This window comes from Procambarus clarkii, chromosome 25, assembly GCF_040958095.1.
Source record: "Procambarus clarkii isolate CNS0578487 chromosome 25, FALCON_Pclarkii_2.0, whole genome shotgun sequence".
NCBI lineage: Eukaryota > Metazoa > Arthropoda > Malacostraca > Decapoda > Cambaridae > Procambarus > Procambarus clarkii.
The window spans coordinates 9,478,262-9,504,858 of record NC_091174.1 but is presented as its reverse complement, the minus strand read 5'-3'; the positions used below and the strand labels follow the sequence as shown (position 1 = coordinate 9,504,858).

Below are 26,597 nucleotides of genomic sequence, written 5' to 3'. Positions count from 1 at the left end.
TCTCGCTGGCGTGCATGACTGGTGCGTGTGTGACTGTCCTCAGGCGCCACCCAGGGCGGGACAGGTACAGCAAGACAAGGAAGAGTATATCATTTGGTAAACAAAGAAGCTCGTCCTGCTAAAGTTTCTCAACTTCAAGACAACGGTCAATTTAAAGTGCTCCTTATCCTAACCTACCAGAGGACCCAAAACAGAAAAAGAGGCAGTACGTCACATTCGCGAGCCTCTTCCATTTTCTAGTGCGACGATTTTTGACCGTATGTAACGCATACGGTCGAAATGCGACGTTCGTTGTAAGAGGACAAAGGAAGTATAAATATATCACATTAGCTACTTTCAACGATCACAGGACAGGAAAGCAACCTGAAATACACAACAGTATATATAATACAATCAACAGTAATGTGATCCCCTACCAACAATGAGCAGAGGATAAAGCTCATCATTTACTACAAGAGTAGGAAGTCTGCCAACTTTCTCATGAATATGCTTTCATATGCCCACCAGGAAGACTGTTACTTCCAGAGATCTCAATATATAGACAAGACGGGCTCACATCATTCAATGCACCTGACAATGCATCAACAGTAAAGCTTAATTATAGATAATATAATTTCTACATGCAACCATTTTCTACATACTACACATAAGGGGCATAACTGGCCGACCCCTCACAGTGTTCAAGAGAGAACTGGATAAGTACCTCCAAAGGATACCTGATCAACCAGGCTGTGACTCGTACGTCAGGCTGCGAGCAGCCGAGTCCAACAGTCTGGTTGATCAGTCCGGCAACCAGGAGGCCTGGTCGACGACCGGGCCGCGGGGACGCTAAGCCCCGGAAGCACCTCAAGGTAACCTCAAGGTAACCAGACCATAACCAGAGAGATCCCGACCGGCATGACTGAAATAATCAACAATATATATATATATATATATATATATATATATATATATATATATATATATATATATATATATATATATATGACAATGTCAGACCACGGAGGAAAAATGAAACAGGAAATTTCCTTAAGTACTTTCGTATATTAAATACATCTTCAGAAGGTCCTTAATATACGAAAGTACTTAAGGAAATTTCCTGTTTCATTTTTCCTCCGTGGTCTGACATTGTCACATTCTTAATCACGTGTTTATTTTCGTGATATACACACACACACACACACACATATATATATATATATATATATATATATATATATATATATATATATATATATATATATATATATATATACATATATATATATATATATATATATATATATATATATATATATATATATATATATATATATATATATATATATATATTGTGACGATAATCTCCTTCAAGAGAGATTGAGCCTGCTCTTCCCTCCTAAGTTCGTCGCTATACATCCCTATACAACTAATATGGAAGAAATATCCAACAAATACAACACCAAGGTTTGCCAGAGAGCAAAGGTATTCAGCACCAGGAACACCTGCTCCCCCCGCCACTCGAACCACCAAACTACCTGTCCGTCGCCTGCTCATCGCTGATTGGCCGGTGGTCAGTCGCACCTGCTTCCCCACCGCCACACTAGTTGATGTCTGGGGCCACCACGACCTCAGACCTCAGAATATATAGTGCTTTCAACAAGTTAACACGTCTCGTTGGTAGACTAAGCTCTGGCTTACGTGTACTAAGAGAGGTGGCAGCTTAAAGCCAATATTCCTGCACCTATATATCTGATTGTTTATTGTTCACTTGTTATTACTCACTTTTCATTTTGTCATTTGATTATTCTTATTATTTTGATTGATTGATTTTATGATACGAATTTTATGTCCATTTTGTTCATGTTTTGCTTTTCTAACGTAATTAAAATCTCATTGTTAAATTTACTAGTGTTTTGTGTGTCTTCCCATTACCTTACCACAGACGAAGTTCCAGAGTTTCTTTTTTTTTGTTTCTTTATGTGACGAGGCCATACCCCTAGCTTTTGAAACAGCCGAACACCAACGCGTTACCGTCACTATATATATATATATATATATATATATATATATATATATATATATATAGCATACGAAACATCAATATATGAAAAATATTGATGCCCAAATAAGATAATTTTACCTGGCTACTGGAAAAACTATCTTATTTGGGATTTGTCAAATGTCTTCCTTTTATTCCGGCGTTCTTTTCCAGATGAATTATAAACTGGAGAATTGTCAAAATATATACGTCATACATTGTGGCTTGTTGAGCTTGAAGCTGCTGCAGCATATGTGACTATTTGAGCTTGTATCATATGCAGAGGTTTAGTGTGCTCCTGGATTTGTTTATCCTAAACTCATTTTTTATGACATCATGGGAAACGAAACAAGAATTTTCCTAAAATCCGGATGTTTACCATTACACACGGAAAATTTGTTGAGTTGAGAGAGAGAGAGAGAGAAAATGGTTAGGGTTGAGGCACAGAAGTTAAGATAGAAGGCTTTTTAGTGCTAGGATATCAGGCCCCGGGCCTACCGACTCCATCACTCAAAATGCCACAACTCCAGTGTCACCGTCACATCAACTCCAGTGACACAATGTTCCGCTCCACCCTGCACTTTCAGCCACCTTCCTCCTCCTCCTCCTAATTGTTCCATTGCAACATCTAATTTCCTCTCCTCTCACCCACTGAAACCGATACTCTGGATTCTTATTAGATCTTTGGTAACTAAATTCAAGTAAAGCTCTATGCGTGTGTGTGTGTACTCACCTAGATGTGCTTGCGGGGGTTGGGCTCTGGCTCTTTTGGGCCCACTTCTCAACTGACAATCAATCAACTGATTTTTTTTTCTTCTCCCGCACGCACACATCCCCATGAAGCAGCCCGTAGCAACTGTCTAACTCCCAGGTACCTATTTACTGCTTAGTGAATTTACAGGGTGAACGAAACTCTGCCCATTTGTTTCCGCCATCGCCGGGGATCGATCCCCGGACCCTAGGATTACGAATTACGAGCGCTGTCCACTCAGCCACCAGGTGTGTGTGTGTGTTCTCCCACCTCGTTGTACTCACGTGTACACACACACACTGTGGGTGGGTGTGTGTGTGTATGGTTCACTTCTTAAACCCATTAATTATGATATATAAAACGGTGGATATCTACATTAAACTATATGTAACTATAGCTTAACAAGATTAGTTAACTTCCTAATGTCAAATGAATAGTCACCAACAGAATCTAACCTAACCTTTGCCTAACTTTACATAAAACTTTAATGAACAACAATGTTCATTTGCATACGAAAACAAACCTATTTTAAATACACAATAAGTTAAAAGTGACGAATGCGTCTCGGGTGAAGACCTTCGCCGCTTTAACGAGCCTGGCCTAAGGACAAGTTGCCAAATACTTTATGTAGAGTTTTTGTCGTGAGTATTTGACTTACCTGTTGTGAACCTCACAACCTCTTTGATGATGGGCTAAATTTTATATAGAATCCCAGCCTGGCTCGATCACTATAACTGTAAGTGTCTGATATGTTGATTAATCCCTTCCTGTGCCACCATACCGCTTTGGTACTCCAGTTAATGGGCCTTTCCTGCTGGGATGTGACGATCACTGTCCTTCCCTGTCCTAGCACAGCTAACTTGGCAGGTTAAATGCCATTTAATTAAAAGTCCTTAAGTTTCCTCCAATCTCCATATGTTTTCGTTGTCGTATGTATACCTGAATTATGAGAGCTAAGGTATGTGCTAATATTTTGTTAGGTAAAAACTGAATTCACTGAAATCAATACTTTTATTGCTACGTCTTATCCGGCTTCATTGTCTTAGATGTTTAATATCCTTTTTTAACATGTTAAGAAATGTGTGTATAAAGACGAAGACAAAGCCATTAGCGGGACCTGAGGCGAACAATATATGACGTCAGTGACTGGGTTAACATGGCGGCGGTGCGGTGGAGTGTTGTGTTCGTCCTCACATTTTTAGTCGTTTACGCTCTAAATACGTCAAGTGCGCATATAAGTGGTGAGTAAAGTGACGCCAAAGGACCACATCTTGGCGTTCCCGGGGCGAGAAACCCTGGGAGCGTGGCGTGACTGGTGTTAGGAGTGGAATCCTCTTGAGTGCGTTGTGTTTCCTGAAGGGTGCGAGGGGGTATACCTGTTAACCACACCTTGTGACCTTCCCTGCCTGGCCTGGGGCCCCCCTACCACCTCACCCTCCACCGTCATGCTCACGGCAGCGTCTCCTTCAGGTCCTCTTACACCGCGTCTTAAGGCACCCCCAAGATATGGGAGGGCGGAAGGTGTTACTGGAGACATTGGCGTGAGAGGTCGGCTGGAACTGGCCTCTCCATCCAGCATGTTTATTTATTTATATATTTATTTATATATTTATTTATTTACAAGAAGGGGCATTGGGTTTATGAGAGCACAGAGCATTGATGTTTGTACATTGTTGTAAATTTTCAACTTCAGCGTTTCGGGCAGAGTATTGTGAATGTCATGAATACATTCTAACTCGCCTCTGTCACTCGAAATATTTGCTAGGAACTAATTAGAGTATTGAAGTTACAAATCATCCTTGGCCAAACACTTCTATAAATGATTAGTTTGGAAGATATATATCATTTAGCAGCCAACCAGTCTGAATATCAGTAAGCAATATCACGTTATTTTTTATATCACTATAGTGTAAAACAATTGATTTGAATTGTTTGAAAAAAAGTTTGAGTTTTATAATGTTAAATGTAAGCAAAAGACTTGAGTTTTATTAATGCAGTAATCTGGGCCAGTCAGAAATGGTTGGAGAAGTCTCTTGACCTCTAACCCAGCTGTTCCCCTGATTGGTACCAGGAGTTAGTCACCTTATTTTGAGGGGTTGCATGGTGTCTGTGACTGTGTCTGTCCTATTTGGTGGACAGTAACAATATGCAGTGATGGACCACCAGAAAGTTGACTTTTGCATTATTGAAATTGGACAAACTGGAAACTTTTAAATATAATATAAATATAAGATATAACCCTTCTTTATATATAATATAGATATATATATAATATAGATATAGATATATATATAATATAGATATAGATATATAATATAGATGTTGTATGACCCACATACAACACATAACTAAGAAAGTCTCTAAAACAGTTGGTATACTCTCCAAAATCAGATATTATGTTCCTAACTCTGCTCTCATCTCTCTATATTATGCACTAATCTATCCCTATCTCAACTATGGTATCTGTGCATGGGGTTCAACCACTGCAAACCACCTCAAGTCCATCATCACCCAGCAAAAATCTGCTATCAGAATAATATCAAATTCTGCTTTCAGACAACACACAGCCCCCTTGTTTAACTCCCTAAACATGCTAAACATAATCTCACTCCACAAATTCTCTTGTGTCAACTACATTTACAAAACCCTGTTCTTAAATGCAAATCCTTGTCTGAAACTCTTCTTGGACAGATGTAATAGGACCCATTATCACCACACCAGAAATAAATATCTCTTTGATATCCCCAGAGTTAAACTTAATCTGTGTAAACACTCTATGCAAATAAAGGGACCCAGTTTATGGAACTCACTCCCTACTGAATTGAAAAGCTGTCCAACTTTTACATCATTCAAAATCAATACTAAAAAGTACCTAATTTCATCTTCATAGTTTTTCACTTTTTGCCTTAAAATTGCACTGTATCAATTGCTACCCAATCTCCCAACCTTTATGTTCCCAATTTGAACATCTTTACCATTGTGATCATTGCTGTTTTCTTATATGTGCTGCCAATCTGTTATATGGTGTTTATAAATCTTGTTTATCTGTATCTTTTGCTACCCAGTCTCCCAATCTTTATGTACCCAATCTGAACATCTTTACCATTGTGATCATTGCTGTCTTATATGTGCTGTCAGTCTGCTGTATGGTGTCTATTAACCTTGTTTAAATTACTAATCAAGCTGTCAATGTAATCAATCAGAGCTTTAATATAACAATATGCTTTAATATACCTACTTATCTCTCTCATCTCATTTTTCTCTTGTAATGTATCTTTATCATTTATCAATTCTGATTGAAATTACCTACTTAAAATTATCTGCTAGATTAAGGACCTGCCCGAAACGCTGTGCGTACTAGTGGCTTTACAAGAATGTAAATACTGTACTATCCAATATATTCTCACAAACCCAATGTACCTTCTTGTATATATATAAATAAATAAATAAATAAAATATAGATATATATATAATATAGATATAGATATATAGATATATATATATAATATAGATATATATATATATATATAATATAGATATAGATATAGATATATATATATATATATATATATATATATATATATATATATATATATATATATATATATATATATATATATAATATAGATATATATATATATATATAATATAGATATATATATATATATATATAATATAGATATATATATATATATAATATAGATATATATATATATATATATATATATATATATATATATATATATATATATATATATATATATATATATATATATATATATATATATATATATATATATATATGTGTGTGTGTATATATGTCGTACCTAGTAGCCAGAATGCAATTCTCAGCCTAATATCCAAGGCCCGATTTGCCTAATAAGCCAAGTTTTCATGAATTAATGGTTTTTCGACTACCTAACCAACCTAACCTAACCTAACCTAACTTTTTCGGCTACATAACCGAACCTAACCTATAAAGATAGGTTAGGTTAGGTAGGGTTGGTTAGGTTCGGTCATATATCTACGTTAATTTTAACTCCAATAAAAAAAAATTGACCTCATACATAATGAAATGGGTAGCTTTATCATTTCATAAGAAAAAAATTAGAGAAAATATATTAATTCATGAAAACTTGGCTTATTAGGCAAATCGGGCCTTGCATAGTAGGCTGAGAAGTGCGTTCTGGCTATTAGGTACGACATTATATATATATATATATATATATATATATATATATATATATATATATATATATATATATATATATATATATATATATATATATATATATATATATGTCGTACCTAATAGCCAGAATGCACTTCTCAGCCTACTATTCAAGGCCCGATTTGCCTAATAAGCCAAGTTTTCATGAATTAATGTTTTTTCGTCTACCTAACCTACCTAACCTAACCTAACCTAGCTTTTTTTGGCTACCTAACCTAACCTTACCTATAAATATAGGTTAGGTTAGGTTAGGTTAGGTAGGGTTGGTTAGGTTCGGTCATATATCTACGTTAATTTTAACTCCAATAAAAAAAAATTGACCTCATACATAGAGAAAAGGGTTGTTTTATCATTTCATAAGAAAAAAATTATAGTAAATATATTAATTCAGGAAAACTTGGCTTATTAGGCAAATCGGGCCTTGAATAGTAGGCTGAGAAGTGAGTTCTGGCTACTAGGTACGACATATATATATATATATATATATATATATATATATATATATATATATATATATATATATATATATATGTCGTACCTAGTAGCCAGAACTCACTTCTCAGCCTACTATTCAAGGCCCGATTTGCCTAATAAGCCAAGTTTTCCTGAATTAATATATTTACTATAATTTTTTTCTTATGAAATGATAAAGCTACCCTTTTCACTATGTATGAGGTCAATTTTTTTTTATTGGAGTTAAAATTAACGTAGATATATGACCGAACCTAACCAACCCTACCTAACCTAACCTGACCTATATATATAGGTAAGGTTAGGTTAGGTAGCCAAAAAAAGCTAGGTTAGGTTAGGTTAGGTAGGTTAGGCAGATGAAAAAACATTAATTCATGAAAACTTGGCTTATTAGGCAAATCGGGCCTTGCATAGTAGGCTGAGAAGTGAGTTCTGGCTACTAGGTACGACATATATATATATATATATATATATATATATATATATATATGTCGTACCTAGTAGCCAGAACTCACTTCTCAGCCTACTATTCAAGGCCCGATTTGCCTAATAAGCCAAGTTTTCCTGAATTAATATATTTACTATAATTTTTTTCTTAAGAAATGATAAAGCAACCCTTTTCTCTATGTATGAGGTCAATTTTTTTTTATTGGAGTTAAAATTAACGTAGATATATGACCGAACCTAACCAACCCTACCTAACCTATATTTATAGGTAAGGTTAGGTTAGGTAGCCAAAAAAAGCTAGGTTAGGTTAGGTTAGGTAGGTTAGGTAGACGAAAAAACATTAATTCATGAAAACTTGGCTTATTAGGCAAATCGGGCCTTGAATAGTAGGCTGAGAAGTGCGTTCTGGCTATTAGGTACGACATATATATATATATATATATATATATATATATATATATATATATAATGTCGTACCTAATAGCCAGAACGCACTTCTCAGCCTACTATGCAAGGCCCGATTTGCCTAATAAGCCAAGTTTTCATGAATTAATATATTTTCTCTAATTTTTTTCTTATGAAATGATAAAGCTACCCATTTCATTATGTATGAGGTCAATTTTTTTTTATTGGAGTTAAAATTAACGTAGATATATGACCGAACCTAACCAACCCTACCTAACCTAACCTATCTTTATAGGTTAGGTTCGGTTATGTAGCCGAAAAAGTTAGGTTAGGTTAGGTTAGGTTGGTTAGGTAGTCGAAAAACCATTAATTCATGAAAACTTGGCTTATTAGGCAAATCGGGCCTTGCATAGTAGGCTGAGAAGTGCGTTCTGGCTATTAGGTACGACATTATATATATATATATATATATATATATATATATATATATATATATATATATATATATATATATTATATATATATATATATATATATATATATATATATATATATATATATATATATATATATATATATATAATGTGATGGGAGCAAGTCATGTACAGTATCTCAAAAAACATTTACTGTTACTGCATAAAATATTGGAAACACTTTTTTTCAGATGCAGATTACAACACATATACGATTTATGATGGAAATTTAGAAGAATTGGAACGGAGACAACTCCAGCCTCTGCTACGGTTTAGACGAAGTGATCTAGGTACTGGCAATGAGAACTCTAAAACGGAGGTGAGATTGTATTGTTACTTTAATCTGCTTGTTTCTTTTTTTTGTATGCATGAATTGTGAAATTCTTTGTGCAGATATTTGGCTTTTAACCCTTAAACTGTGCAAAATGTCATTTGATGTGTGACATTGAAGGGGGTATAATTTGAAAAATATTCAAATTATGTAAAAATTAATTAAAATTGTTAAACAAATCTCCAACTTATTGGCTTCAGCTTCGTGAAACTTTCATCAAAATATTTTCAGAAATTGATTTTAGACAAATATTTAAAAAAAAAAAGAATGAATGTTTTGTTGATAAAGAGAACAGCTCCTATTAACTGGAACTGATGGATAATGCAATAATAAAGAGATGCAAGCACCTGTCTCACACACAAAAAAGAAGAAGAATAGTAGTAAAAAGTGTCCACAAAGTGGATATACAGCTGGTGCCTTTATAGCATTGCTGAGTAATACATAATAACTCAAATAATAATGAGTAATTATGTTATGCTCTATTTTGTTATATATCATATAAATACATTGGCCAATGATATTATCAGTTACTTTCAACAATATCCAAAAAATATTTTTTTAGGGGAATTTTTTTTTTTCTGTATTTGAATTTGTTTTAACCTTTACATCCTGGAGAATGCATACTCGTCTCTAACTATGTGAAGGCAGAATTAAATTGGTCAACAAATAAATTAGTTGTAATTAATAATTCAATTGGTCAACAAACATTAATTACAACTCTCAGACCTTGGGACTGAATTTTGTTTGGTTGATTTTTTTTCAGATTTCAAACTCTATTTTCCTTGTTGGTTGTTTTCATGATTAGGGACCAGATTAGGGCTTTTTTACTTATATAAAGTATACCCTAAATATATTCCCTAAATCATTATAATTATCCCTATATATTTTTTTTTTTTGGGGGGGGGGATATTTTTTCTTGACTTCATTTCTACACACATTGACCTACAACTTTCACATACTAGAGTACAATTGCCAAACAATGTTTATTACAACATACAAGTAAATTCATGAATTAGAACTGCCTTATTCATTGTCAATAACTTCAACTTCAATTATATCTATAACTAGAATTTCAACTTCAGTATCCAAAAATCAAGTTTCTGACCGATTCTCACCATTTTTACATATAGTGTGCACAGCTGTCTGTTCTACAATCCCTATAGAATTGATTTTTCATAAACTCTAAACGTTTGGAGTTATAAATTTGTGTTGTCTAAATTTGTGCATATTTCAAATGCCATATTGACAGTTTTTTCTACAGTACACTACAGTACTGTATACTGAAAACCTATATTGTAAATATATGAAAATGAAGATCATATGCTATTCTGAGAGCATAATAACACCAAAGTTTTTCAAGTTACACTGGTATCATTTAGACAAAGTTGAAGCATTTGCCTAGTAGATTATGAACAAAACATTTGAAAGAGCTTCAGAAAATTTTAAAAACTGAGTTCAATGTCACACACACAACATTTTATGCAGTTAAAGGGTTAATGATTAAAGTCCAGCATTTCTCAGCCTTTGTACCCCCTGAAATAATTTGGAGTTATTTAAATGAAAACTGATTTCATTAACTGAAATGAGACAATTTCTGTTTGCTTTTGATACTGGTTAAATGAGAAAAATTAAACACAAAAATGAATCAAATACATTTACATGTGATTAGAATTAGCCTGTTCATCACTGTAGCGTATCTCGTGCGGAACCCCCAAGTTACCTCAGGGTTCCGTGAAACCCCAAATTAAGAAATGCTGGTTAGATGTACTGTAGCACGAAGTGTCCAATAAATAAATGTTCATATTTTATTTGTCATTGCGTTTAGTTGACTTCTACTTTTAGTTGACTTTCTTTCATCACAGAGTTGGTATTAAGTACAAAGCTGTATAGTTTAGCTTCAACTACTCAGTGTTTTGGGCATGTTAGTCAGAATTTTTTAATGTTTGCAAGTCAAAATCATTGAAAAAATTATTTTACAGTATTTTTATATTTTGCTCTTTAAAAAATGCATGTGTCAAAAGCAAATGTTAGTTCTGAAGTAAGATAAAAATATATTAAATATTCTGTAGCTATAGCAAAAAACTTCAACTAAATATTTTACATTTCAAAATACAAAACTAATCCAGTTAGATCATTTTCTGTTTGCCATTATTGTAACAGTACTGTATCTCCCAATTTGTGGTAATGATGTGAAACTGGAAAGATGCGTTACTGGAGAGCCCTTGGGAAACTATATATGAGTAAACAAGAAGTTTTATTTTTGTAAATTGCAGTACAGTATAGTACTGTAATGTAAAGTACAATTGTGTGTGTGTTTTGAAATGTCAAAAGAAAAACTTTGCCCTCAAAATGTGGATCTGATTAAACTGATTTAACGTAACATTATGTATCAATAATATTAATATTAACATTAATTATATAACAGTAATGTAACATTAAGGGGAAATTTTTTTTTACTTGTTTTTTCTTATGAAATGATAGATCTGTATTCAAAAGGATGAAAATACACAATGAATCATATATCTACTCTTATTTTGCCCTGGGTATTAGCCAACATTTCTGAAATTTATGATATTCATATGTCAGCATCACGTGAGCCAGAAAAAGAATATGTACAGTACATAATATACAGTATTTTTATTTTTCATCTGAAATTTATTCAGAAGTAATCATTCTTAATACAAAAGTAAAAAGAATTGAAACACTAATACATATCTGATGATCCTTTGTGGCCAGGTATATGCAGTCATTGTCAAATGTTGTTTTGGGTCCAGGAGTTGAAGCCTGTCTGACTGCAAATTATTTTATGGCCTTCCATAACTGCTAGGAGACACCATTTAGCTATTGGAACTATATGGGCAACAGTGTTATCCAAACACTGACGCAAGACATAGATCTTCATTTGACAATGACTGTATAGCACTAGACAAAAACACATTACAGTAGGTACTTGCACAGTTCGTGAAGATTTGGGATTTTTCAGCTGTTTGCACATTTAGAATGAGCCTGTGAGTACAAATTACTTGGTTTATTACGTGGTTCATGACTTAAATATATTATTAAATGTATTTATACTGTATTTTTTAATACTATATACTGTACCATATTAGTAATGGTACAGTATTAGAATTAATAGACGAGATGTTATTACAGTATTGACTATTTTATCAAAGGAGTTTTACTTGATAGATTTATAGTAGTATTGATAGATCAGATTATGCCTAAAAGCTATCAGAGTGCATTGCTGTGTTTGGGTTAGAGTAATTAAGCTTTACATTACAGAAGGGCATCATAGTCTAACTGCATTGTATAGTACTCATTAACTGGCTTATACGTTCTCATCCGGGTTTAGTCCTTAGGCGAGACCGAGACAGTTAAGTAAGCATATTTCCATTCGCCTGATGGCTCTGTTCACATAGCAGTAAATAGCTACCCGAGAGTTGGGTAACTATTGTTTGTTCCTGTTCAAAAGCTTCTTTCAAAAGTAGAAGAGCTGGTTGACAAATTGGTTATTTGGAACCAAATACCATGTCCTCAATGGAAATTTATAGGAATGGTTAGATGTAAGAACAGGAGAGCAACAGGGGTCAGTCTTGGAACCAGGTTTGCTCCGATTTACATTAATGATAATGGGTTATACTGTGCAGCATCAAAATTTGTTAATGACATTATACTTGAGAGAAAAGTTTTAACTTCATTACTCAAGTAAAAATGATTGCAAGCTAACCAAAACATCTTGGTTAATTAGTCTGATAAATGACAGACAAGTGATACTGTTAATCAGTATAAAGTAATAGAGATTGGAAATAAAAATGAAAAGAGAAGCTACTGGATTAATACCATTCAATTTACGAAAGTAAATTGAGAGAAACACCTGGGTGTGACGAGTTCGGGATTGTATTGCCTCAGTTTTAAATGTATACAAAAGTAATTAATGTATACGTATTCATTCACAACACTTTTTAAAGCTTAGCTTGTGGCTATTGTAAAACACAGTGTACTGTACCATGAACAATCTAGTCCCAAAATATTATGTTATTTATGTGAGCATATTCAATGGATGACTGAGCAATAATGCAATTCCATTAATGTCTATTTAATTCCCAAATAAAAAAACATGCCTTTACAATGTATAGCACTAAGGGAAAGATACTGCAGTTGCTCGTTAACATGTCACGTACAGTACACATTTTTTCAACCTGTCATCCATAAATGATAGAATTTAGAGCAACTGTTGGTCAAACATACAAAAATGTACTTTTTGCCCTCAAAGAACAAAAACACGTTTTTGTCTTAAAATTGTAGAGGAGACGAGAAAGAAGACAACAACCAGACCTGAACTTTCCTAGACCTAGTTTGGCACCTGTACTAAATTAGGCCTTAGATGGTGCATAATGAGCATCGGACAGGTTAACCAAGGTTGAATAGTTGCTTTTCATGAAGTTCAACTAATGGTGCACATGCCAGTCAAGCCGGTTAGGGAGCCGGTCGGCCGAGCGGACAGCACGTTGGACTTGTGATCCTGTGGTCCCGGGTTTGATCCCAGGTGCCGGCGAGAAACAATGGGCAGTTTCTTTCACCCTATGCCCCTGTTACCGAGCAGTAAAATAGGTACCTGGGTGTTAGTCAGCTGTCACGGGCTGCTTCCTGGGGGTGGAGGCCTGGTCAAGGACTGGGCCGTAGGGACACTAAAGCCCTGAAATCATCTCGAGATAACCTCAAGATAACCACCCTAAGACATTTTAAGTACTGTACTTTGCAACAATTGAAGGCCTCCAGTAAAACATCTGCCATCTTGTAAAGTGAAACTTTTCCCTTTAAGTTTGGGGCATGTGTTAATAAAATAGCTTTTTTTTTCTATAAAAATAATGCCTGATATTTCCTTTGCACGTGTCAAGGATTTATGAAAAACACACAGCTATGCACAGGTGTTTAACAAAAAATTCAGCCTTTGTAACATTATTTTGTAATGCTCTTTTAAGTCATAAGCTGGGAATTCCTGAAATGCGTTGCCCTATTTAGAAATAAGAAGTCTTTATAAAGAATAATTGGTTGCAAATAATTCCAGTTTGTGTATTTTGTCAGGACTAATTATGGCACATAATGAATCGCACAAAATCGCATAAAGTTGAAAGACTTTACAGAAAGAAAGGTAAATTGCTGTGGTAAACACAATGGTACCATTTTTGAGCAAACGTGGGGTGGTTGGCACACTCGCCTTGCTAGTAACAAATCCTGGGTTCGAATCCTGGGCAGGGGTAGGACACGGTTCCGTCACGCAGTTCCCGTCTTCCCCAGCGGGTCAATGTCTGGGGTCATGCTTCCCACTGACCTTATAATTGGACGAACTCGTTCTGTACAGTACAGATAAGAGGCAGCTTCTTCCAGATAAGACAAATGCTGGTGTTATCATGCAGGTGAACTTTGAATTATAACCGTAAACTATTACGATTAATTATAGTCAAAACATATCATGTTTATGTTTTCGATCTGGAAGATCCTGTGTATCGAATTTACTCAGTTTCTATGATCGAGCCACAGAGATATTACAGGAAAGAGATGGTTGGGTTGACTGCATCTATCTGGACCTAAAAAAGGCTTTCGACAGAGTTCCACATAAGAGGTTGTTCTGGAAACTGGAAAATATTGGAGGGGTGACAGGTAAGCTTCTAACATGGATGATAAATTTTCTGACTGATAGAAAAATGAGGGCAGTAATCAGAGGCAATGTATCGGAATGGAGAAATGTCACAAGTGGAGTACCACAGGGTTCAGTTCTTGCACCAGTGATGTTTATTGTCTACATAAATGATCTACCAGTTGGTATACAGAATTATATGAACATGTTTGCTGATGATGCTAAGATAATAGGAAGGATAAGAAATTTAGATGACTGTCATGCCCTTCAAGAAGACCTGGACAAAATAAGTATATGGAGCACCACTTGGCAAATGGAATTTAATGTTAATAAATGTCATGTTATGGAATGTGGAATAGGAGAACATAGACCCCACACAACCTATATATTATGTGAGAAATCTTTAAAGAATTCTGATAAAGAAAGAGATTTAGGAGTGGTTCTAGATAGAAAACTTTCACCTGAGGACCACATAAAGAATATTGTGCAAGGAGCCTATGCAATGCTTTCTAACTTCAGAATTGCATTTAAATACATGGATGGCGAGATACTAAAGAAATTGTTCATGACTTTTGTTAGGCCAAAGCTAGAATATGCAGCTGTTGTGTGGTGCCCATATCTTAAGAAGCACATCAACAAACTTGAAAAGGTGCAAAGACATGCTACTAAGTGGCTCCCAGAACTGAAGGGCAAGAGCTACGAGGAGAGGTTAGAAGCATTAAATATGCCAAAACTGGAAGACAGAAGAAAAAGAGGTGATATGATCACTACGTACAAAATAGTAACAGGAATTGATAAAATCGACAGGGAAGACTTCCTGAGACCTGGAACTTCAAGAACAAGAGATCATAGATTTAAACTAGCTAAACACAGATGCCGAAGAAATATAAGAAAATTCACCTTCGCAAATAGAGTGGTAGACGGTTGGAACAAGTTTAAGTGAGAAGGTGGTGGAGGCCAAGACCGTCAGTAGTTTCAAAGCGTTATATGACAAAGAGTGCTGGGAAGACGGGACACCACGAGCGTAGCTCTCATCCTGTAACTACACTTAGGTAATTACTTAGGTAATTACAGGTTACTGGATAACATAACACAACCAGTGTATAATAAATTAGAGAGGTATATCCTCTCTAATTTATCCCATTCTGACAGCTGCCAGAATGTCTGACATGCAATGTGTGATTTATTATATATAAATCACACATTGCATGTCAGACATTCTGGTGTTAAGTATATACACCTATAGTGTGTATAAATCACGAAAATTAATACATGATGAAAAATGTGATGGTGTCAGACCACGAAGGAAGGATTGAAACAGGAATTTCCTTAAGTACTTTCGTATTTAATAATACATCTTCAGAAAGGTGAATTGTGATCCTTCTGAAGATGTACTACAGTATTAAATACGAAAGTACTTAACTAAATTACTGTTTCAATCCTTCCTTCGTGGTCTGACACCGTCACACGTATAGTGTCTGCTCAGATGATTTTTATTGTAAAATATAACATCAAAATTATTTTGAGAGACTATGGTGTGCATGGCCTTCAGATGATGGACTTAATAAAAGCTTATAATACAAGGACTGCATGAAATAAGTGTTTATTTACTGTACATGCAAATGTGAGACGAACGTGGCATGAGCATGAAAAATCTAGAATTAGGAGCAGTACAAATTATAAAAACGAAAAATTGTACTGTACTAAGATTTGGTTATGTTGAACAAGTGTGTGATGAGTGGTGATGTGTATTCTGAATGTAGGAGAAAGAAAGGATGGTCAAGATGGTTTGATGCCATGGTTTGTGGCATCAAACACCTCATTTGATGCCACAATAAAAGAATTTAGATGCACATATGTAACTAGAGGAGAAATAAAGAAACTGTGTAATAGATTTTGATAGAGCAATAATACCAGACAATATATCCCTTGAAATGTGAAGGAATATAAACAACTGAGTTATCTGATCTTGACCATTTTTAGTTCCTTTGTAAGAGGGAGAGGAAGCAGGTAAATGAAAAAAAATATATATATAATACTGGTACTAATACTGTATATAAAAATAATGATAGAGGGGGGAGGGGGCTAGAAATGATATGCCAGATACTCTTAACAAGTGTAATTACCCAAGTATGTTTACAGGATGGGAGATTTGCTTGTTGCGTCCTGTCTTTCCAGTACACTTTGTTGTATAGTGCTATGAAACTACTGACAGTTTTGGCATCCACTGCCTCCTTACTTATCTTGCTCCAACTGTCTACCACTTTGTAAAAGAGCACTTTCTAATATTTTTTGGTGCCTTTGTTTCTTTAGCTTGCATCTATAACCTCTTGTTCTTGAAGTTGCAGGTTTCAACAACTCTTTGTTAATTCCTGTTTCTATGTTGTATGTAGTGATCATATTGCCTCTCTTTTATTATTTGACATTTATCACCTCTTAGTCTCTCCTCGTAGCTCGTTTTTCAGTTCAGAAAGCCATTTCGTAGCATGTCTGTACGTACACCCTATCCAGACTGTGCTTACCTTTTAGTAGATCCCATATATTAACTGTTTAATCTAACATGTCAAAATTTGAACCACTAAGGATTTTTCTAATGTTCTTTCTCACTAGGAAAATCTCTCCTAGCAATAATCTCTGAAATCATTACATTGTATTATTATTATTTTAATAACTGCTAATACAAACACCTATTCCTTAGTCAGCCTCATATCTCTTCATCCATAATTACTTTCTACGTAAATTAAGCATTTTTCATCCAAATTAAGAAACAGACTTTACCTTTTCTAGGGTTGACAAGCAATAATGCTCTTGACTTGATCCAGCTTTTCCACAGACATGTCAAAAATTAGCTGTTTTGGTGTCATATCTGATATGTACTATACTTTTGCCTGGACATTACTGCTCTTGTTTGCCATATTGCATTCTCTTACTGGCAATGCTCAATGTTATATTGTAGTTTAAATTAACCTCACTTCTAAGTCTCCAAAGTCATCATTAACCTAAATGGCTGTGTCCATATTGTTAGATATTCTTAGCAATGCCAGTCTTGAGTAAATAGATGCACAAGCTATGTGCAAAAATTGGTCAACTATTGTACTAATGTCTCCACAAGATCTGTACCTCAATAGTTTAGGTGACCTCCGTAACACTAGTGTGGCTGTGGTTGGCCTTCAAAAGTGTTGCCCAAGTTTCAAAATGTGCATTTTTTTTTTTTTTTTTTTAATACTATTCCTGCCTGTATCACAGATTCTTTATACAGTAACAAAAAGTATATATTTTGGGTTGTCCTTCCATGTGCCATTATCACTAACTTTTAGCTAAAAATTGCAATACTTTAGCTTTGCTCTTCAAAAATATCAGTTTCTTGCAAACATTCTACACTTCTTCCAGACTGTGCCTGGTAAACAAACAACTCGTTCAAAACAAACTACCCTCTGGTCTGCTAGTGTGGTCTGAAAAGTCCTAATTCATTTGCTATCTTGATAATCATTGTTGATGCAGCATTGTTATTTACAAGGAAGAGATGGTGGTGGATGTTGATGGTGTTGGGTTGACGGAAGTGGAGATTAATGGTGATAAGGTAACCTCAGATGTTCAAGTATTTGGGTCAACATGTCATGAGTCAAGTGCAGGTGGGGCAATGCCAGCTTTCTTGGAATCTTTTGCTAAAGATTTGAATTGATATTTGTTTCATTTCTTTTGCTGTTGTTTTAAAAAACTTCATATACTGTACAAATTGTACAGGTTCATCTTGTCCTTAGTTTCAAGCCCACTGTTACTCGTTTCCATAAACGCCAGAATGCCTTCTAAATGTTGCTGAAATATTGCTCCTCACGCTTGTGTTTGTACCACTGCCATTCTACATTATCAACACACTCCACTTTTGCTTTACTTACTACCTTTCTATTTTGTATTGCCTTATCACATTCACTTCTAGAGAACTGGTAAAAAATGATAGGTTTTGCCTTAAGATAAAAAAAGTAAAAGTAAAAGCCATATTCAGTGCACACGACACTTCTTGGGTCTCCGCTCTCCACCTTAATTATTTCAACTTTCTTCTCAGATATCATCACTGTTCTCTTTCTCTTACGTATCCCGCTTGTTGAAGCTTTCACTGACACAATGGGTGCATTTGAAGATGTCATGGTGCACAGATGTTCTTAGATTGTGATAATATATCCAACAAAGTCACAGAATGAACACTCCAGTCTCCTGGCAAATCAAAACAATGGGAACAATGGGTTGTGAATTTGTGATGTCACAGGGTAGAAGGCACTAGAGTAGGGTATAAGGGCAGATGGCCCTACACGTTCAGTGGGCAAACTAGGCCCATCTCCCACCTATCACCATCCTGGGCAGCGAGGCCTGGTAGACACTTGCCTGATGAGATACCCGAAACATTTTATACAAACCTTGTGCTTCCCGAACTTAAGTATCCAAACCAATCATAATCGGGAAACTGGCATTTTCGGATAGACGGCGTTCGCAAACCACATTGCTGTCTGTATATAGTATTTTAAGTGAAAAAATCTTTTGAAAATTTGGAGTTGTAGCAGTTTACTCGTTGAAGTGTGACATGTTGAGAGATTTATTTTTTATTATTTCCTTACTTTGATTATTTCTGTGATATTAGAAAAGAGAAATGCTCTACCACTGTGTTGAGATTTCCTTCTGTTAGTTTAATACTGTGCAAAAAAATTACAGGATATGAAGTCAGCTGACCCCATTAAAAATAAAAAAGTTGACAACTTTCCTGATAAAAGTGATAAGAAAAAGCTGGCAGTATTGAAGAAGGATGCATCATCGACTAAAGCTTCTGAAAGTTCTACTACTGTAGCCCCAGTAATGACCCCCAGTGCTAATGTTTTTGTGAGCACCTCTACCCCAAAAACTGCTCCAGCCGCCACCACCACCACCACGGTTACCACCGCCGCTACCACCACCATCACCTCCACTACCACTACTGTAACCAGTAGCCCCATGCCCAGTAATGAGAGCAGAGTTAACCTGGAGGATAATAGAACGGGAGGGTTGACGGTGGGTGTTGTACTTTGTAGGTTATGCTGGTGGCGGTATTGGGTTTAGAAGCATGTTGTGTGTTGGCAGAAGTATCGTGTAGTGAGTGGTAGTTATCTGTCCTAAGTGTCCAGTTAAATTACTTTTGTCTGTAATACTTATAGTTTCTTAATACAGTATGTCCAATTAATTATTATTGTGTGTGTAATACTTGTTTTTATGCTTGTTATGCATAGCTAAGTAGTCTTGAAATTGAATTGAAATAAGTTTATTGAGGTATAATTACATACAAAGGGATGAGGTAGCTCAAGCTATTCTCACCCTGTTCAGTACGTGTTCATATATATACAGTATAGACAAAGTAGCCCTTGGTTGTCAAAAATGCACACAATTTGAAAATTATAATTTTCTTAGACATGACATTTGTATTGAGTGATACAGTAATACTGTAATATTTAAATAGTTCAGTGTATTTAGTATTTGTTATTCAAAGTGTTAGTGTTGCATTGCAAGAGTATATAAGTTATTTGTAATTAGGAATTTTTTTTGGCAGTACAGTTCCATATAGACTAAATTTCATCTCGGCAAAGCAAAATTCTGTACAGTACTGTATTATAATAATTCAGAATCGTATTCTAAAGCTCCAAGTACATTGTTGTACACGACAGTTTACTTTTAGCTTCATGTATGCAACTTCTTGCATGTTTGCTGAAATTATACATTATGTGATGCTGCATGATTTATGGTGTTGCATGATTTATGGTGTTGCATGAACATGTTACTAACCACATTTTCATTCAATGTGTTTTACTGTATAACCGATTTCATTTTTGGGGGGAGCCCCTTGGGGCCCCTGAGTGTACCATCTCCGATGGTCTTCTGGGGACCAAGAGGCAAAACCTGGCCCTCTCACAGCGGTGCTGGCAGCCTTGACATTTATATATTAAGTTATTAATTTGTCACCACCGAGTTAGGTACCCAGAAAAGTCAGTGAGTCAAAACAAACCATAGCTGGCTGCGTCTGAGACCTGCAGCCTCAAAAATGGACATAGACCTCCCTTAAACTATGTAAACAAACCTGGTTGGAGTGTCTTAGCTGGTGGGGTGCACTGGCTTTTATGCATGCTGCACCTCAGTGTAACGAGGTATGTTTTCTCAGATGTCTTAGCTAGGCCTGGTTAACACTTTCGCACTCGTGGCGCCCCTGGCGTCCCCAATTTTTCTCTTGTGTCCTAGCCTGTGATGCTACTGGTGACCAAATTTTAAAATATTTATTAAAAATTTAAATCAATCTGGGAGTGGTTTTAAAATGCGCGCCTTTAGATCGTGCACAATGTGATACCAAAATGAAAGATGTAACACGAAAATTTGTCAGAACACTGGAAAGATATAAATAATTTTATGATGAGCGTCCAAAGTTAAAATGTTAAAATTCCAGTTATTGATCTATTATTATGGAATTAGTTTTAAAATATGCGCCTTTATATTGCACACAATTTGATACCAAAACGAGCGATATAACACAAAAATTTATATCAAACTGAACGAGTATACACATTAGGTTGCGGCTGTGATAATTGGTGCTCGTTCACGGGTAACTTTAGGCTTTGCTAAGGGAAGTGGTGGCGGTGGCTAGCACTGGTGTCACTGGTTGACATCAGTGCTAGCCCATGTTATACCATCTTGTGTATAATTTTTAAGTGGCTCCTATCGCCCTTGTCAGGTCTGAACATAAATTTATATTAAGATGAAGCTACTGTACTGATTGGTTAAGTGGGCGAACTTGAGAAGTCGGTCATTGGTAGGAGAGTTTATTACCCAATTACTTAATTTGCTTATGCTCTTCTAAATGATAAGCAAAATTACCATCATATTAGTGGATTATAAAAAGTTGTTGTTAGGCTGAAATATGGTTTAAAATTAAGAAGTTGAAGGTACATAAAAAGTACAGTATTAGGGAAGAATTTTTTTCAAGGGTGAATGTATGTGGTCTAGGAGAGCAAAGCTTAGCATTGCAGGCAAATGTTCTAAAACGTTTATAGGATTCACTGGTGTATATGAAAGAGAAAAGCAGTGGTAAATTGTAAACATTGAGTTCATAGGTGATATGTGATAACTTTCAAAAAGTAGGTGGAGGAGGAGGATTATGTGAGTGAAGGAATCAGTCTGGAGGATAGAAAAGTCCTGGGACTTCAGGATATATTTAAATCCTCATGGCAGTCTTTGGGGGGCTCAATCTCCAGTTGCAACAAGGTGCAGGAGAAGAAAACGGTAAGGGGAAAAAAGGAAGAATTGGAATAATATTGGAGGAAGGCAGAATGAAGGGTTATGAAGAGAGTCAATAATGTTTGAAGTATATGAAAGTGAGCAAAGATAGCAGTACTGTGAGCAGGTTAGTGTGTGGCATTGAGCATGTGCTCTCCACTTTGTGTGCATATAGGTAAGCATATGGTCTCAATACACACAGAAATCACAATAACGTGATTTATCGAATGAACAAATCCACAAGGGCTGTAGTGAGGGCAGTAACACTCCAGGTTGCAATTCTTTTGACCATGTCGGGGTACAGTTGACTAAGGGGCATCTGGGAACATCCCGTGCGTAGGTTCGAACCCTCATCTCAGCCGCTGTGGATTTGTTCATATGGTCCCAACATTCTAACCCTGTGTCACTTAGTGCAATGGCTCTCTGCTCTTGTTCTTTATATTATACCTATTCTTGCTTCTGGAATTTTAAGTAGAGTGATGGTTTTGGATAACTGGGACACTTACATATATATGTGTGTGTGTAAATATATATTTTATGGATATATATTGATTGTAATGTACTTGACAGGTCACACAGAATGTGACGGAAGAGAACAAGGGAGAGCCTGTTGCCCCAGCAGCAACTACCGCCAATGGGACATCAAGTGATAGTCCCACCGAGAATGACACGGTCACTCCAGTACAAGTCAGTGTCGAAGACCCCGACTCTTGGGATGACAAATTTCCAAACATTTCGGACGAATTTTCCACGCAAAACACCACTGTCGATCACCACAGGTAAGTTATTGTCCATAAGAAGGGGTTCGTGCTCTCTATCCCAAAATTGTTGTATTTGATACAGGAAATATATAATGACACTTTTGTTCTGTATCATTAATGCTTTGATCTGTCTGGAAACTTGCTACATTGAAGAGGTCAGCTTCTTGAGCAGTCAATACATTTCTTAAGGGGTTTTTAAAGAGTAAAATAATCAAAATAAATACAGTACTAAGAAAAACTTCTGAATTTGATTTTATGTAATAAAGCAGTCACTATTTATAGTGAAAACTTGTTTAATGTGATAGTTATGTTCCTGGAAAGTGGTGTTACAGTATATAAATACTGTAGAGTGGGTGGGAGTGGTAATTGAATGTGAACAGGGCACAAGAAGTGGTAGGAAGAGTATTATTCTTGAGAGGTTATCTTGAGATGATTTCGGGGCTTAGCGTCCCCATGGCCCGGTCCTCGACGAGACCTGTTTTTGTTACACATTCCCAGGAAGCCCCAGTCTATAGCAGCTGTCTAACTCCCAGGTACCTATTTACTGCTAGGTGAACAAGCGCATCAGGGTGAAAGAAACTGCCCATTTGTTTCCGCCTCCACCGGGGATGGAACCCAGAACCTTAGGACTACAAATCCCAAGCGCTGTCCACTCAGCTGTCGAGCCCCAGTGCTAGGTTAAATTTGTTTGAGAGGGAGTAAATATTTTCGGCGCTGGTCAGCCGAGCGGACAGCAAGCTGGACTTGTGATCCTGTGGTTCCGGGTTCGATCCCGGGCGCCGGCAAGAAACAATGGGCAGAGTTTCTTTCACCCTATGCCCCTGTTACCTAGCAGTAAAATAGGTACCTGGGTGTTAGTCAGCTGTCACGGGCTGCTTCCTGGGAGTGGAGGCCTGGTCGAGGACACTAAAGCCCCGAAATCATCTCAAGAAATCATCTCAAGAATTTGACTTTGTGTATTTTAGGTGACTACTCATGAATTACACCATGTCTTATGGAGTAGCGGGGTGCTGCTGTTAAGAATTGCTGGATTGTGGTTGTGTGGATTTCCCGTTATGCTGTGATCTCTGGTGTGTAAGATGTCATATAGAATAAATGTGAATTTTTCATTTCTTTTTTTTTTTTTCTTTTGGTGATCTGTTTTCTAGGGGTGATGCCTTCCCCTCCTCATGAGGTGGGAAATGGGTAATGGTGATTAGTGTTAATTTTCTTCTGGATATTTTCTTAAAAGTACAATATCTTCCTAGACTTAACATTTATTACTGTTATTTGTTTTTACTTTGGAATATTTCTATAAATACTGTATAAGTTAATATTTTATATTAACAATATGCATATACACGAATATACCTTGACATTTCAGATACTACAATTCTGTCACCTATTCAGGCATGCAAGAAGCGCAACAATACTGGGTTGATCTAGACTCCCTCAAGGGAGAAAGTGTCGTAACAAATGAGATGCTGTCAGCTTCCCACCGCAGAGCTGTGGTGAGTATTCCTCTCTCTTTGAACTATTACTGGAGAACACACCGAGATCACACTAACATGATGCATCAAATGAACAGTCAATTAAGGCAGTGTCTGGGATGCTCCCGGACGCATGTTCGAATCCTCGTCACGGCCCTTGTGGATTTCTTCATTTATTACTGGAGAAATCCAGCTTGTGAGGTAACACAGGAAACAGTTGTTGAAGAATTCATAATGCTGGGCTGTCACTTTAGTGAAGCATATGCCACCTGAGGGCACTGGAGAAGAGAGGTTGATAGTCAGGCATTATCTTACCAAGTACAGTATATACAGTATAGCATAAACAAATTGAGAAGTTAAGAAAAGGAGCATACTAATTCCAAAGGGAATTAAAAAGTTGAAGGATATTATTCATCAAAAGGACAACATGCGGTAGACTACCAAGTTGTGAGAGAACTAAGGTACATCATATGATGATAATCATAATTTAAGGGTAAATCAATTGCTATATCGAGAGTACAGGTATTTTTAAACTTGAAAAAAATTAACTACGAAAAGGAAAGATGATTAACTGGTATATCCCAGAAATATAAGAGGGTGAAATGGTATACAGTATGTTGGTTAAATAGATTTTCCATTTTAATTGTAATGGGAGATTGTAAGTTACTATTTTGAATTCATGTGGTAATACTGACAAATGATTGCTTATAATCACCTTCATTGTGGCATTCCTAGTTAAAATGTTGTATGCATCATTCTCAGTACAATATGCAGCCATGCTTACTTGTAAATGCAAAAGTAATAATGTATGAAATTCATGTAAATTTTCATCATGTAATAATAACGTTCTGTTTTAGAGGAACAGAACTGTTTATGATAAGTAAAGGAGGATGGGGATGCTTAATTAAAATAGTCAGTTGGCTGGACAAGCAAATTGTGTGAAGCATTAAACTTCTGTAAGAGTCTTAATTCAGTATGTTTCCTGTAAATTTGGCTGTGATTTTTCACTAAATTTATCTGGTTGGAAGGGAGTCGTGTCAACAAATAAATGAATAAGAGGGAATCTTTTCATCATCAGACTGTGACGCTGACCTTTGAGTTCCCGTTCTATGGACACATGCTGAAGAACATTACTATTGCTACTGGGGGATTTCTCTTCACGGGCGACTTTGTCCATACCTGGCTGGCAGCTACCCAGTACATTGCTCCACTTATGGCTAACTTTGATACTTCAATATCAAAAGATGCAGTTGTCAAATATGCTGATAATGGTAAGCTTTTTCTATGATTTAACCTACAGGTTGGGAAAAGAAAGCCCTCCCCCCACTTTTTTTTTAAATATTTCTACTGAGCCTATGTGACGGTATAGTAGGGTACTAAAATTATTTGGATTCTGATAAATGTCGGCAGATCTTGTGGTGTGAATACTACTGTAAGTAGCAGTTTGTTAGGTAGGAATGAGTAATTGATATTTTGTCTAATGACTCGTGTGAAGTGCGTCACTCAGTTTGTGAAGGGACCAAGATACTGATGTGAATGGATTTTCTGGAATGTAACAGAACAGTACAACTTTATATAATGATGTTGAGCATGAAAAGTTGTGTGACACTATGGGGTGTCAGTTTGCTTACCTGTAATATCTTGGATAATTCCATGGTATCCCATATTCCGGCTACCCCATTCTTTCTCCTGCTATCCCCATTCTCCTGCCATCCCTGCTTCATAAAAGTGGGAATTGCAATATTGAGAATGGTCATGTTTGTCATTAAATTCCCGCTCAAAAATTGATCTGTAGAAATCACTTATTTAGAAAGATGAAAGATTGCTTAGATTAACAGCTGTGTTACGAGTACATTAATTGTGTGTATTCCAAGAGTGTGTGCTATTGTACTGTACTGTACTGTATTACGATGGTGCTGTATTAGCACCCTCTGATGCTAGGGGGCCGTGAAATATCATTTAAAAGGTCTGTCGTTTATCTGAATATTTTGTACAATCTTTTTGTCATATAATTGTACGTTGATAAGTGTCTGCCAATCCTCTAAAACCCTGTAAACATTTTGATCAGTGTTTACAATATTTTGGAATGCTATTGCTTTTTTTTACTGGAGAAAGATGCGGATAGCGGAAAAAGAATGGGATAGCCAGACAAAGAATGGGATAGCCAGAAAGAATAGGGTATTTGGAGAAAGAATGGGATAGCCGGAGAAAGATGGGGACAGCAGAGAAAGAATGTGATAGCCAGAATAAGAATGGGATACCCGGAGAAAGAATGGGGTAGCCGAAGAAAGAATGGGGGTTAGCAGGAGAAAGAATGGA

General features: G+C 36.1%; 1 protein-coding gene across 5 annotated transcripts in view; it reads left to right on the top strand.

Annotated features, from left to right (window-relative positions):
• Positions 1-3,890: 3,890 nt before the first annotated feature.
• The window catches only part of l(1)G0289 (lethal (1) G0289), a 36,601-nt gene continuing 13,894 nt past the window's right edge, over positions 3,891-26,597 (top strand). The window contains exons 1-6 of one of the 5 annotated variants that reach the window (XM_045739634.2): positions 3,891-4,012; positions 8,990-9,117; positions 19,472-19,804; positions 22,619-22,827; positions 24,173-24,299; positions 25,357-25,549. In XM_045739634.2, coding sequence (XP_045595590.2) covers positions 3,928-4,012; positions 8,990-9,117; positions 19,472-19,804; positions 22,619-22,827; positions 24,173-24,299; positions 25,357-25,549 — 1,075 coding nt within the window. In that variant the 5' untranslated portion in view covers positions 3,891-3,927. The other 4 variants (XM_045739635.2, XM_069331261.1, XM_045739636.2 and 1 more) reach the window with 4 other exon arrangements.